This window comes from Oenanthe melanoleuca, chromosome 15 (assembly GCF_029582105.1).
Source record: "Oenanthe melanoleuca isolate GR-GAL-2019-014 chromosome 15, OMel1.0, whole genome shotgun sequence".
Lineage (NCBI taxonomy): Eukaryota > Metazoa > Chordata > Aves > Passeriformes > Muscicapidae > Oenanthe > Oenanthe melanoleuca.
The window spans coordinates 11324510-11339117 of record NC_079349.1 but is presented as its reverse complement, the minus strand read 5'-3'; the positions used below and the strand labels follow the sequence as shown (position 1 = coordinate 11339117).

The 14608-nt window shown below is 48.8% G+C and overlaps 1 protein-coding gene across 1 annotated transcript in view; it reads right to left on the bottom strand.

The window, feature by feature from the left end:
• Positions 1-621: 621 nt before the first annotated feature.
• GGT1 (gamma-glutamyltransferase 1) overlaps positions 622-14608 on the bottom strand; it is a 31057-nt gene continuing 17070 nt past the window's right edge. The window contains exons 2-13 of the mRNA XM_056504093.1: positions 11764-11925; positions 10452-10579; positions 10133-10222; positions 9007-9199; positions 7727-7884; positions 6727-6876; positions 6092-6228; positions 5082-5269; positions 4191-4318; positions 3838-3950; positions 2738-2851; positions 622-1455 (exon numbers count right to left, since the gene is read on the bottom strand). Coding sequence (XP_056360068.1) covers positions 1312-1455; positions 2738-2851; positions 3838-3950; positions 4191-4318; positions 5082-5269; positions 6092-6228; positions 6727-6876; positions 7727-7884; positions 9007-9199; positions 10133-10222; positions 10452-10579; positions 11764-11925 — 1705 coding nt within the window. The 3' untranslated portion in view covers positions 622-1311. The remainder of the gene's footprint in view (positions 1456-2737; positions 2852-3837; positions 3951-4190; positions 4319-5081; positions 5270-6091; positions 6229-6726; positions 6877-7726; positions 7885-9006; positions 9200-10132; positions 10223-10451; positions 10580-11763; positions 11926-14608) is intronic.

The window sequence follows — 14608 nt, the reverse complement described above, 5'->3', positions numbered from 1 at the left end:
TCACTTAATTCTGTGAAACTGGGCCCTTCTCAGTTCCAGACATTTCCAGGAAAGAGGTTGCATGATGCATAAAACTTCAGCCTTTCATTTTCTCTTCTGTATTTTAAGGTTCTTTCAAACAGACAGGAAGTTTCAACGAGCCAAACAGATGAGTTAACTTACTGCCACTTGTGTATCAAGGATTTCAAAAACACCACTAGAGCATGACAACATCCTGAATCATTTGGTTTTGATCTTGGGCTAAGTTTATGTGATGTGAGGTATTGGTCCATGCTGGTAGGTGAACACCAAACCCCCTCATGCAGGTACAAACACTCTCAATTGCTCCATATCAGACAGGGATTTCTGAGAGGTCCTTAACAGTCTGGTTAATAGTAACTTACCTTTAAACAAGAGTATCCTTTTTTAGAAGTTTCATTTCCCCAAAACTCTGATATTTCATGCCTACAGTATGATGAGGTAAAAAGCAAAGTGGAGAAAAACAAGCTTGTTTTGGATACATAACTATTATTTTTTACTCATGACTTCATCAAAGCAATGAAGAAAAGACAAAAATCTCAGAAGAGCTTCTTTCACACAGACTCTCACCATCCCTTTTTGCAGAACTGTGCAGGCAAGGAAAACGTGTGACTCCGTATTTATTTATTTTAGTTGTGCTCAGAGTTTTACAGGTAGCATCTTCCCTTTAGACCTTCTCAACAGAAATATAAAAAAGTTTGAAGCCATTTCCCCATTTCGCCCCACTCATCTCCAAAAATCAACTGGGTGAAATGCAGAAACATCTTTTGTTAACAGAGTGGTGAGTTTGGCTTACCCCAGTCTAGAGCTGGGCTTCCTGCTATGGCACAGACCTATTAGTTTATAACTTAAAAAACCCAGTCCCAGAGTCCTGTAACTCCCACCTACCCAACAGGAAACAAATATCTTCTCTAGTGACAGGGACATTCCTGGTAGCTGACACTGTGCAGGGGAAACGCTTCTTGCAGCTTGAGTGAGCTGGACCTTCTGCAGAAACTGGGCACCCAATCTGTCTTCATGGGATGGAGAGGAGGCAGGGAACAAACTCTTCAAGGCAGAACAGACTCTTCAAGTAAGTACTGCACATCCTGGTGGACGTGCCTGTCTTAGCAGACGCTGTGGCATGAGGCACTTCGGTCATGGCTGTAGAGAACTGTCCCAGTTCCATCAACAGAATCACAGGTAAATGTGTTCTCTTTCCTGTGAGAAGTCCCTGAGTTGCAGATCTAAAGGCTCTTCCCCCCAAACACACCTTGGTGTCACTAGACCACTGGAAGAAGGAGCTGAGCCAGGTCAGTAGCCTGCAGGGAAGCCCCCTTTCCGTGAGTCGGAGGCTGCAGCCCATCCGCGCTCCGTCCTGAGGATGGCCTGGACCACGGCACCGCCGCTCACCCGCGCCGTGGCGTGCCTCCTCTGCTTCAGCTGCTGCTCTATGCCCTGCAATGCACACCTGGGTCAGCCCAGCACAGCCCAAACTGCACCTGCTGCAGCCTGAGACCTGCATCTGCCTCCTCTGCTTCAGCTGCTGCTCTATGCCCTGCAATGCACACCTGGGTCAGCCCAGCACAGCCCAAACTGCACCTGCTGCAGCCTGAGACCTGCATCTGCCTCCTCTGCTTCAGCTGCTGCTCTATGCCCTGCAATGCACACCTGGGTCAGCTCAGCACAGCCCAAACTGCACCTGCTGCAGCCTGAGACCTGCATCCTCCACAACCACCCAGGTGTCCAGGGCCTGTGCCAGACAGGGCTAAATCTACAAGGTTGTTCCTCCTCTTCCCTTTGCTTTCTGGGATGCCCTACTTTTGAAGAAGTGGGACTCAGAAGATTTGATATTTGTGGTGTTCAGTGTGGGTTACCAATACTATTCTTGGTCACAGATATTCACACACTAACAGCCAGGACTGAGGGATCCTGTTTGGCAGTGGTGTAAAACACAGGACTCACAGAGAGCAGGGCATCTTCCCCAGTGCTGGCAGATATCTCAGCTGTTGCCTTCATAAGAAGCTTATTAACAGGGGAACTTCTGCAGAGTTTGATAAGAAAACTGTGTTATGTAGGACTATTTTCCCAAATACAGAGGCAACAGATATATGAGATATGTACAAAGAGGCAGATATAGAGGCAAGAGATATGTACTAAGCCTGTGCCTGTCCCAGGCCTCTGGGACATGCAGTTTCTCAGGGTGAAGGAAGCTGCCAGCTCAGGTGAGTGCTCTGGAGAGATGGCAGACCTTGCCATCAGCTCTCTGACTGACAGTACTGTGCCAACATCTCTACTGTGAATATATTTTCAAGCCTGTTCCCAGGTCCCTCTGGGCATCCTCCCTTGCTAGGTCTGGGCCAGGCCTTCCAGATTCATCATGAGGTTACACAACAGGGCAAGAGTTCCCTCAGACTGACTGCTGGATTTAGACTGCTGGATAGTCTGGGCCCTGATATGGTTTGCTGTTTTGCAAGTCCTTTGTGCCAAATATCACTGCAAGCAGATGCTCAGTTTCAGATACAAGTCACTCTTCACTGCACTGGCTGCACACTTGTGTGACTGAGACTAAAGGTGCACTTTGAACAGCATATTGTGACCCAGCACTAGACCTGTACCAGCTTTACTACTGCTCACCTAGGAACATTTGGCCAAACCTGATGATTTTCCACAATGCTTGCCTTCCCAGCACTAGGAACCCAGCCCACATAAGTTCATGTATGGCTCTAGTGAGACCAACCTCCTCTATCTGCTGCTCAAGCTCCGTGATATTGGGAAACAGCTGATCGTGGATTCTGGGCTCTTCCACTGCTTTCTTCACATCATAACCAAACCAGATGGAATTCATGATTGTCTGTGGGAAGCAAAAATTAATGTTAATTACTTGTCTTCAAAGTAGTCTGACCCTTGGAGCCACATAGGCAGAGGTGCCTCAAGGATGAGCACACAAAAGGCACCATTTCTGGTTTACTTGGCTTCCAGTGGGTCTTCTCTTGGCTAAGCAAAACACAGGTACATTGCAGCTTGTATATGCTTAAGAGGATTCCCACACAAAGAAACCATGGGTGACTAAAATTAACACAGCAGAAGGAGCAGATCCCTAAGCTATGGTGGCTGGATTTATGCTGCTGTAAACTAAGGACACAACAGTCACCTCAAACACACCCACAGCTTCCAGCTATTGTACAAGCGGCTCCCTTAGGCCTGGCTCATCTTTACAGGATTGAACTGCAAGCTGGAGCTGCTGGGAAGTGAGAACACCCTCAGAGTCCAGGGCTTAGGAAGTTGCTTGTAGTGGTTTTAACAGACTTCTCCTCTACCTCAGCCAGAAATCCAGATGCAGCCTGGTGCTGCTGGCACAGGGACAGTCACTGCTGCAGTCACTCTGGGGTGGTTTGAGTGGCTGCCACAGCAGCTCACAGAGGCCCTGCCTGTCAGGCCTGACACTGTGCCTGAGCTGAGCTCTTATTTAGCTTCTCTGTGTGACTTTGATCCAAAGTTTGGGATATTGGATGGGAACAACTCTAAACTAAATAGGCTCAGGGAGAACAGAAGTCTAACCAAATCTTGTGCAAGTGGCAAGAACAACTTGCCAGAGAAAATGTCACTAAAGGAGGCACTGGATGCAATTTAACAGCAGACCTTTTGTAGCCCTGGCAGGAGTTGGTGTTGGAGGTCTGACCCTCAGAAAGCCAGACAGGAACCTCCTTTTCAAGCCCCTGGCCCCCAGCAGGAAGCCACAGCCATGATCCTGTCACAGGTGCAGACATGAGTCCCCCCAAATGCTGCCTGTCCCGTTTTGCCTCATGTTGTCCTCCATTTGCCCACCCCATCACATACCAGTGCTGTTGCTGTAGTTATTTTTGTTCCTCCAGAAGCACCGACCACCATCTTCACCTTTTTCATTTTATCCACCAAAATGGAGGGGCACATAGAAGACATTGGCTGTTTGCCTGTTGGGCACACAGACACAACACAGAGGCTGCAGCACACAGACTAAGCCTCAGTGTCCACCTTCCTGACTCAGCTCCTGCTCAGTCCTTGGGGATCCCACCATCCCCTGCACTCATGTCTTGACTCTCTCCCACCCCTGTCCTCTGCAGGTCCCAGACCTGTCCCATGGCACAGATGCTGCAGTGTGAGCATGCACAGTGCAGCCAAAGGACTGAGTCAGGAAGGTCGTTTACAGCTACCTGGAGCTATGAAATTTGCTGGAGAAGGAGGGATCCCAAATCCATTGATTATGTAAGGTGAGCTGAAGTCATCCATTTCATCATTAAATATGATTCCGCTCACGATGGATCGTACATCAGAGCCAAAGCTGGAGAAAACAAATTGTGAAAGTCAGGTCAAAACCACAGCAAATCTAGGCAGAGCTTCAGCTGAATTTACTGCAATGTGAAACCTGGGATTTGATTGGAGTAACGCTCCACTCCCTCCCATTGTAAAGGACTTTCTGCCACCCCTGGGGGAAGGAAGCAGTTAATACCGTGAGTACACAGAGAGGAAAGGCAGCCCAGAGCCCTTCCTACAGCTCCCCTGAGGGGACCCCATGGGGAAAACCAGCACAGCACCTCAGTACAACTACTGACCCTTGCAGGTGAGCAGTACTGCACTCCTTTCAGAGGCAGCACAGCTCGAGGTTAGCACATTTGGGAATGACTGGGGAATGTGTCAAGCTGGAGGCATTTTCTATGCATAAAAAGTTCATGCCCTGGCTCCAGTCCATATGTGTGAACACAGTTCTTTCTGACAGGTCTCACAGCCAAACACTGCACTTCCAGGCCAGCTGTATTAGCTCAAATTCCTTCCAAAAGCCTGGGAAATGAGAACCCAGCAGCAATAGCTCTGCTTATGAGAAGATCCAGATGCGTGAAGTTGAGGAATTCAGCATGAGAGAAGGCACATCATGTCCTCTGACACCAGCACGAGGCCTCAGTGTTGAGCACTGAACTGCCAGTTCAGCAGAAGTGCTGACCCCTGCCCACCCCAGAGTGACAGCTCAGTGGTGTTTGATAGCAACCCCAGGACCAGCACTAGGAAGATGGCAAAGGTCTACAGGGAAGGAAGGTCTGAGCTCATACTATTGGTTGATGGTGCTGGTGGCGGACACAGCACTGCCATCATCAGCCACAATGGAGATGTGGGATGTACCGGCATTGTCTCCAGTGTAATACACGGGCTCATAGTAGTCAACGGGATGGGAGGTGTTGTCTGTGATTTTCCTCCGGAGACTATCCGCAAAGAACTCGGATGTCATGTTTCTGATGGCCTGTCAGAGAAACCCAGCAGTTACTCAGCACATGCAGAGACACGGAGTTGTGAGGCTGATATCCAGTATTCAGACCACAGAACAGCGCCAAATCCCAGCAGTGAGGTACAGCTTTCCCTCAGGGGCCTTCCTTCTTGCAGGATGGACATTGTACCTAAAGATCATCTTAAGCTGTCACAGGAGCAGCTGTTACAGTCACTCCTTTGTGTAGAAGTCAATCAGCATCCATTATTGCAGTGCTATGGAAAGCTGCTCCACACTGCAGTGGGGCAAGCAGGGCTACACTTCCTTCAGGGACAAGAGGAATGGGATTGCATTGAGAGGACAAGGACAAGGCAAGGTCTGACCACAGCTCTGTAAATTGAAAATTTGTGTTCATCAAGCTAGGCTGGGCTCAGAATGTGCTGCTTTTGCAGGCACAGAAGTAAAACAAAAAGTGCAAAGTTGGGACAAGCAGTCTCACCCCTTCCCATCTCTTACTCCATTTTACTACAGGCAGCACTCTGGTTAGAGAGCCACAAGGATGACAGGAATATAGTGAATAAGGCTTCAAATACTATAGAAACAGACAGGGTTAGACCTAAATGTTCTCTATCCCTCCTGGTGAATTGAGGAGTTTGCTTTTCCTTACAGCAGGAAGGTTTGCCTCCATTTACAGCCCTCACAGCTCAGCCACGAGCCACACAGGACTCAGAGCTGTTCCAGTGCCTGTCAACAGCAAGTGGCACAGAGCATGCCTGACCAAGTGGAGTCACCCAAAAACTTTAAGCCATGTTCCAGTCAGCTTTGGTGTTGCAGAAAGAAAAGGATTTTTGCAGGTACCTCTGTAATGTTGACAAATTTTGGGTCTCCCAGCAAAGTCCTCTTGGCGTAGGCAAAGCGAAAGGCCTCCACGATGCGGTGGTAGGTCAGACCCTTCTGCTCCACGGTTTGGATGCTGGCAGCAGAGAAATTATATCCTGGCAAGAGAGGACAGACAAGTGTGGACACAAAGCACAGGGTCAATGGATTGCTAATGCACCTGTACCAAATGTAAAACATTGAAGCCCAGTCTCTACAGAGATGCAGTCATTGGACTCTCCTGACCTCCACATGGAGAACTCAGGAGCTCTGGGAGTTTTGAGCACTGTGGGGGTCACCAGCAGAATTTGTACTTGCAGAGGTGTTTTCCAAAAAAGCCTCAAGTACATGTTAGATTCAACTCATATAAGTATCAGGGAAGCTCCCCTATCAGGAAAATATTTTTCCTCTTGCACCTGTATTTCAGGTAGGAAGGTGACATCCCTGAGTTTACAGCAGAAGGGGAATGTTTCTGCATTTCTGATCTCTCCTGGGCTCTCAGACTTCCCACCTGCTGGAGGGCTGCCAGGGAGGCCTTGCTCCCCCAAAAAAAGTGATGTCTTTGGAGCTCTCCCAGCTCCTGCTGCCTGTGGGGCACTTCTCTGTGGCACTCTCACCTTTCAATATGTTGAAAATGAGGGCCAGAACTGGGCCACTGAGGGGGGCACTGGGTGTGTAGAGGGTGAACTCCCCGAGTTTGATCTGTATGGGGTCCTCAATCACCGTGGCATTGTAGTCCCGCAGGTCTTCCAGTGTGACAATTCCCCCTGCAAAGAGAAGGAAACCAGGGATGTGGGTTTATGTGATCTCTGGTGGGAAGAGGAGGTCATACTCCATCACATGAATCACAGCAAGGAGTGGAGGGAAAATGGACAAATCTAAAAAGTAACAAGGTGAATAAAGCAAAGGTGTGTGCCCATGAGATTTACCCCTTGATAGATCCATCTGAGGCTCAGATGGATCTAAGCACAAAGTTGAGCTGATTTACAGCAGCCAAAACTCTGGTGATCCATCTTTTTTTACAAAGGACACCAGCAGTGTCAGGCTACAAAATGTCCTTAAGAATTCAGTTTACAGGAGGAAGATGCAGTTTTGGGTGCAGATGTTTTGTGGCACCCCTAAGGTAAAATAATTTGAGTGTTCCATCAGCTTTCTTATCCAAAGGGGGAAGACAGTAAATAATTATCCACCTCAAATAAAGCCAATAAATTACTCTCAGGAAGTTCACCAAGCTAGCCAGTGCTGGCTGGTGAGGATAGGATACTGCCACCATCTAGTGGCACCAAGAGACCAAACAGCTCAGAGTTCACAGGAGCAGCACATGTGCAACATTTTAGGTACAAACTCTTTGGATTCAGGCTCTGTGAATAGCCTGTATCTACTCAGCTACAGCCAGAACTGCACAGACTTGGGAGGCTCTGTGCTACAGACATGCACAGTAAACATTCTCCATTTCTGAGTTTCAAACACTTCTATTAAAGAGCTTCTTTTAGGTGTCCTGTTGCCACAGATCTCAGAGGCAGCATTTCAGGGTTGACCTCTCCCAGGCCTCTGCAGGTCCCTGGCTCTGAGCAGTGTGGTCACTCTGCTGCTTGGCACAGATGTCCTGGTTCTCACCTGCATTGTGGATGTCAGCAATGATCTGCTTTGCCAGGCTTCCTGTGTAAAAGGCATCTGCTCCTTCTGTGGCTATAGTCTCATAAGTGTTGGCTAGTTTGGGCATCTTGATGGTGTCACCCTCTTGCAGAATTTTCCCTCCTTTGCAGAACACTTCACTAATAAAGAAAGAAGATTGGGAAGATCAGGTCTGACAGACAAGTTCAAAACTATGTGTGTCTGTGGCAGCTGAACCAGCATGAGTGTTTGTGCTAGATTCTTCTTGGAGAGAAGAGAAACTGCCTGAGTCATGGCCCAGGGGTCCTCATATCCTGGCATTGGGACATAAAACTGAGCAGTGTTTTCTGACCTGCAGTTCCACATGCTCAGTTTGCTCAATGGAACTTGCTGCAGGGATTTTCACCATGGCACCAACCTCCCTGCCCACCCAAGGGGCCAACAAGTGCCTCAAGATGCACAGGAGGGGCCACAGCCCCTGAACTCAGCAGTTCAGTTCAGAGCACAGTCTATTAAGCTATGAGGTTCAAGGCTTCCACTAAATCCAGAAGTGTTTCAGTCCCTGTTCATTAGATCACATGAAGGTAATGTTCCCTCTCTAGCTGCCTCATGATGGATCATGATTGTGCTGCTGTGGACCTGCCAGATGGAAGGACAGGAGATAGGCCAGGGTGTACATTACCAGTTGGATAGGAAACAAACCTGCAGCTGGCAGAGATTTTAAGGAAAAGAGAGAATGAAGCATGATGTCCAGCAGGGCTGGACATAAACACTAAGGGTTTGTAAGAAGTGGAGGAGCATTTAAAACCCTTCATGCTCCAAGTCTTTGCCACATGTGGATGGTCAGAGGCCCTTCTTGAGGAAGGCTGATTGTAGAGTAAATTCCCACTGGCTGACAGCAGATGAGATGCTCAAGGAGACTGCAATTGCTCCAAATGTAGGTAAGATGAGCTTGGTGGACTTACAGCAGGAAGAAAAGCTGGGGATTCAGAAAATATATTGCCATTGGGCAGACTGATCCCAGCACGTATCTAATTCCACCTTTGCTCAGACAAATTGACTTCAGGAGTAGAATTTCTCTCCCTTTAAAGGTCAGGACTGAACATTCCCCATGATTTAACACCTTTAGGTGTCTGCAGTGACAGCAGCAGGCACAGTGAGTGTGGTTACTGCAGGGGAGGCACACTCCTCACAAACACTGCAGCACACAAACACAGGGACTCTGCAGATTGGATGCAGCCACCCCAAATTTCTCTGCATAGAACAGCAACTGCTCCACCTACCACAGCAAGGGATTGCTTTCGATTGCCTCCTCTTTTGATTTGATGGCTGCAGCAAGGCCTTTCCCAAGAGGGAATCCTTCTCTTGCCAGCCTGACACTGGGCATAAACAGGTCTTTCCATGGCAGCTTGCCATGACGTTTGTGAGCCAGCTCATAGCCACGGATTTCTCCTGGAACAGCAATTGACAGTCCTCCTGGAGCAGAAAAGGAATGTGTCAGTCTTCCACAGCAAGAAAAGAGAGTGGTTGATGGAGCAGGAGGTAGGGCAAGCATCTCTGCCAGGGCTTCTGTGAACTGTGACCAGCTCAGCTTGTGAGAATTAACAGATTAACAGAATAATTTGGTCCAACATTTGTGCCTATGTATTCTGAACTGCTGAAACTCCTCTGCCCTCTTGCTGTAACTCCAGTTTTAGGGTCATTTCCCCTCAGTAGGCTCTGCACCAGAGCAAAGCTGCTCAGAACACAGAAGCTATCACAGTGAGTACACAGACTGTGACGTACTTAAGCCAAAAACTTTGTTGCAGCATTGTAACTACAACTGGAACAGATTGATTCCACACCACACTGTGATGCAGTAGTTCGCTTCAATCCTGTTTTCATTTTCCTAGAAATTCAACAGACTGTTCAAACCCCCCCCCAGGGTGCTGTTCCTTCTTTCTTAGAAGAGTGAAGAGAACTAATTGATATTTCTTTCTATTTCTTATTAGAAAATACTTTCCCAAAAGGAACTTCTCTGGAGGCCCCATGCCATCAGTTGGCCACCACAAGTAATTTAGGGAGGACACCTGAACTGACAAAACCCAAGGTGATCCACACAGAGATTTATTCAAAGAGGTAGAAAGGAAAGATGGGTACATGTGGAACAGGTCATACTCAGTGCTTTGCATTCACCTGCTTTTTCATGAAGTGAAAAGCAGAAAGTGATGGGGTCCCTAGCTAGTTTAAAGGGCATTGTTTTTAGCTTCTTTGTAAGGCCAGAGTTTACAAATTGTGTAAGAGGGTATTTCCAGATGAGAAATCCTGCATGTAGGCAAGAACCTAACGATAAGAAATTTTCTGAATGTAGACATGCTGGTGGCAGTGAGTGCTGGTCCCCCCAAAGCAGTGAAACAGCCTTTGCCATACCTTTCAGAGAGAGCTGTGTGTCGTTCCCAAACATGTTCTCCGATGCTCCTTTTGGAGCCACTTCTCTTGCATTAATGATTTCCACTTTTCCTTTAATGACAGAGCAAGGAAGATGATGTTTAGCTCTGGACTCAGCACACAGGCATGGTCTCTGCTGAAGGACTCTGATCAATGTGAGCCAGTTTCTTGGCAATTATTTTGAGGACATTCCCCCAGAGGCTGTGAGCACCAGTTGTTTACCTTCTCTCAGGTAGGATAAACCACCTGCCTTAGATAAAGCTCTCCAACTGTTCCAGCTGTGTGTGGCCCTGCCCCTTACCTGAGCTGCTGTAGATGGTGAAGAAGAGGCCTCCTCCAATGCCCATGCTGTGAGCATTCATGAGTCCCACACAAAGCAGGGCTGCAATGGCAGCATCCACCGCCGATCCTCCTCGCTTGAGGATGTCCCTGTGCAGCACAAGGGAAGGTGACATGTGACAGTGTCTCAGCTCCCTGTGAGCAGTGCATGTACCACATCAGAGCAGCTATGACAGGTTCTCTGAGGCATATTTGTCCACACCCAGTCTGTGTGTTCCTCAGGAAATTTTGAGCTTCTGTCACCAGAGAGAATAGACTCTCAGTGTTCAGTGTGCACACCAGATCAGCCCTCACTAGAGACACATCTGAACCAGGCTGAAAGCAGCGAGATGTGACAGAGTACAAGTGGGGAGTGACATTCCACACACATTCATTACACTGTCATAAGAAATGACAGTTTTCTGAGGAGCCTTACATCTGCAGCACTTGAGACTAGAACTGGAGGATATCTCAATAAACGTTTTTCTAAAGGAGCCAGAAAGAAAACTCTTGTTCTCATTGCTCATGGATCCAAGGATCCTTTGTCTGCTATGTTGTCTGTGAGCAACTGCAGTAAAGCTGGTCAAGAGTGGTAAAAGCTTGGGGTTTATTAGGATCTCCTCCTTCTTCAGGGAGGTTAGGGTTTGACTATCCGTGCTGGGCTGTGGATGATTCAAATACCCCTTTAGGGCCCCCTTGGATTCTTCTTCCCTAAGACAAGAAATCCTTCCTTAGGATGACTCATGCTAGAGAAATGTTCACCCCCCCTGCAGACCCCCGTGTTGTCTTTCAGAGTTCTAATTGGTCCTTATCTCTTCTAGGTAATTGGTCATTTTCTACCTAAAACCTTAAAGTAATCGGATAGCTTTCAACTTATAACTCTATTGGTCACTTCTCAATCCACCTTAACCCTATAAACCCCTTGACATTCTATGTACTCGGACTTGCTGTCGGAAATAAAGTTGCCTATGGAATCTCTGCACAGCTCTCCCAGATCTTTCTCCTGCTGGCTAAGAGAGTTCTGCAAGCAAATGAAATCACAAAAGAGCTGATAGCCTATGCCTAGGCTTTGCCTGCATTGGAGCACTCTGTAGCTGACTTCTGCCTTGAAGCAGCCAGGAGTTCTGTTCTATCCAGAACATTTACCCAGGCTTGCTGTGGCAGCCTGGGGCAGAACCCAGCCCTGGCAGCCACACTGGGCAAGTGCAAGGATTGCACCCGAGCATTGGGAAGCAGCAGCTGCGTCTCACGGCAGAGCAGTGAGAGCTGACGAGAGGCAGCGCAGGGGGCGGTACCTCCCGATGATGGAGCACGGCCCCGCGTCGGTGGCCACGGCCGCCCTCCTGTAGGTGTGCGCGTCCCCCGAGCGCAGCCCGAAGAACAGCCCCAGGAACAGCACCAGCCCCAGCAGCACCACGGCCACCAGGGTCACCACCACACAGCGTGTCTTCATCTTCCTGTAGGAACAAACAGCACTGTCAGCCCTGCTGCCACCTCCTTTCATAGTCTCAAAACAGCAGCTATCACCCAGGTAAAAACCTGTCTACGGCAGGCAGGAAACATCACATACTGAAAAACCTCCAGATGCATAGGTGAGATGGGAAATCCAAGGAGCAGAACATAATTACTGTTAGTCATGGCTGAAATCATCTTCAGGACAAAGAAAAAACTAAAAATTTTTAAAAATTTAACTTCACGTAATCTGCTTTTGAATGCCATGTCTGTGGAGGAGTCTCTGTCTGGAAGGTTGCCAAGCACCAGTGCAAAACACATGTAGGTCCTTAGGAAGCAGCCTTGGATAAAGCTACCTGGGACAGCCCAGTGTGAGCACAGCACCCATCCTGCCTGGGGCCCTTGGCCAGAACACCTTCCCCATGAGCCAGGCACTTCCAGAGGGCCATGGCCAGTGCCCAGGTCTGCATGTGCCCCAGCCCTGCACTCAGTGCTCTGGGGCTGCACAGGGCTGCAGCTCATGTAAGAGTGAGCACAGAACACCAAGGAGCTCTCCAGGTACTCATGGGGATGAGCAGAGTGGGTGGAGAGTCACTGCCACCTTGGTGGGACAGGCAGTTCAGCAAATACAGCTTCAACAGCTACTCTGACCTATTTTCTTTTCTATTACAAGACTGTTCCAGCAAAATAGACCTAAATTAATCATATTACCTTCAGAGACCACCTTCCCCCTTTGTACTGCAGCTCTGGGTTTTTACAACAACTTCAGCACAATAGCCAAGGTGTTCTTTACCTTACCAAAGCATCTGCCATCCTCAGAGAAAAGCCAGTCCATGGAAGAACAGATGCACCACCCCACTGTGGATGCCCAGCAGCCCAAGGCAGAGAGAAGTCCAGCAGCCAGAGCAGCACTCAGTGCCCTGCAGCAGCCCACACTCAGGGTAAGGCAGCAGTGTGTGCCAGCACTGAGCTAACTAGAGAAAACAGGCCAGGCCAGCCAAACCAAAACTTTTCTTAGAGGGGGGTGATTAGCAAGCAGGCCCCCCCAGCCTCACCCCCTGGCTTAACCCAGGAGATACACATTTGCTATCCAAGCCCTGTATCTGAGTCTCACTCTGAGCACTAAAGATGCCCATCTCCATCCAGGTAAAGCAGCTGTAAATCTACTGTATGTGCTGCTCTGTAAACAAATGTCAGCTGAGGGTAGTAAAAGTAAATGGATGAAACCTCTTTCCAGGTTCTAGAACTTAATTTACACTCAACTACTTTTTTAAAAGAGACCAGTGGTGTGTTTGCAGAGCAATGACTGTGCAGGGAAACAGAGAAGCCATTATGTCCTCAACAATAGCTCACACACAGCCTCAGAGTTTAAAGACAGTTTTGTTTGTTGGCAGAAAGATTTCAGCTTCAGCACTGGCAGTCTCCTCCAAGCTTCACAAGAAATGCCATGGGATCTTTCATCTGTGCCCCAGCTCAGCAGAAGGTACTTTGTTTGGTCTGAAGGCTGCTCTGTGCTGGGCTGTCCTTCAAGCCTGGGCTGGCTCAAACCCTGCAGTGCTGAATTAACCCCTGGGCTCCTGGCTGGGCTCTGCAGCTCTTCTCCACAGCTGTTCTCTCACTGCTGGGCCCCTGCAGGGGCTTACTGCCTCATCAGGCAAGTGACTCTGACAGCAGGAGAGAAGCAGAAGTTTCAGGCAGGTGCCTCTGCTCTCACCTCCTCTCTGGAATGGGATCACACCTGTGAGCATCCCATAGACCAAAGAGCTCCATGCTGTGTCCTGCTGAGTGCACAGACCTTGGAAAGGGCCCTCCAGCCAACTTCATATGATTCAGGCACAGCTCCTGACCTGCCAGGCATGAGGATAAGACATGCACCACTGGGCAGCAGCACACACAGGCTGCCATGCAGCAGCACTGAGCTGTGCTGTACCATGGCACCACCCTGTGCCTCTGCAACTCAAGTGAATGCTCTTAATGAAGGTGTATCTGTGCAATCTGTCAGCCTGATCCTGCCCAGGAAGCAGCAGATGTATGAGCTCGAGACCTGCAGCTTTCTCTTCCCCAGCAATGAGCAGGGAGCAAACCCAGCTCAGGATAATCCTCTCCTGCCCTGCTGCCAGCTCAGCTCCCATAAACTGCTTAGCCCATCCCACACCTGACCCTAGAGGGAAGCACAGCCCTCACTGCCTTCCAACTGTGGCACAGCAGAGCCAAATGTGCATTTAGTTTGATGTACAGCAAACAGGAAGGATCAGGAGCCTGCAGACATCCACTGCTAACCCCCCTCTCCATACTCCCTGTGCCCTGGGCAGGCACACTGCAGAAAGAGCTGGGTTTTTTGACCAATGGTCTGTTTGAACTCTGAGTTGAGTCTCCATTATGATTTATTATTGGGAGTGGAACAGCAGCTGCAAGCCACCACCTGAGCAGGCTCCCCAGCCACTGTCTGCTGAGGCTGGCTTTAACCTCCACATCTCTGCCAAATCCAGCTGTTTGGAAGCCTGGCTTCAGTCACAGAGTGCTTTGGCAGCAGCAAAAGGTCTCCAGGAAAGAGGGGCTATAAAGCAATTAAAAGCAATACAATTATTTCTCACTGTTATAAAGGTCCACCAGCCAGTCTTAAATGGAATTTTGAAAGTAGCCTGACTGTCTTAATCTACATTAGGAGAGGGGGTGGACCAGCAAGGA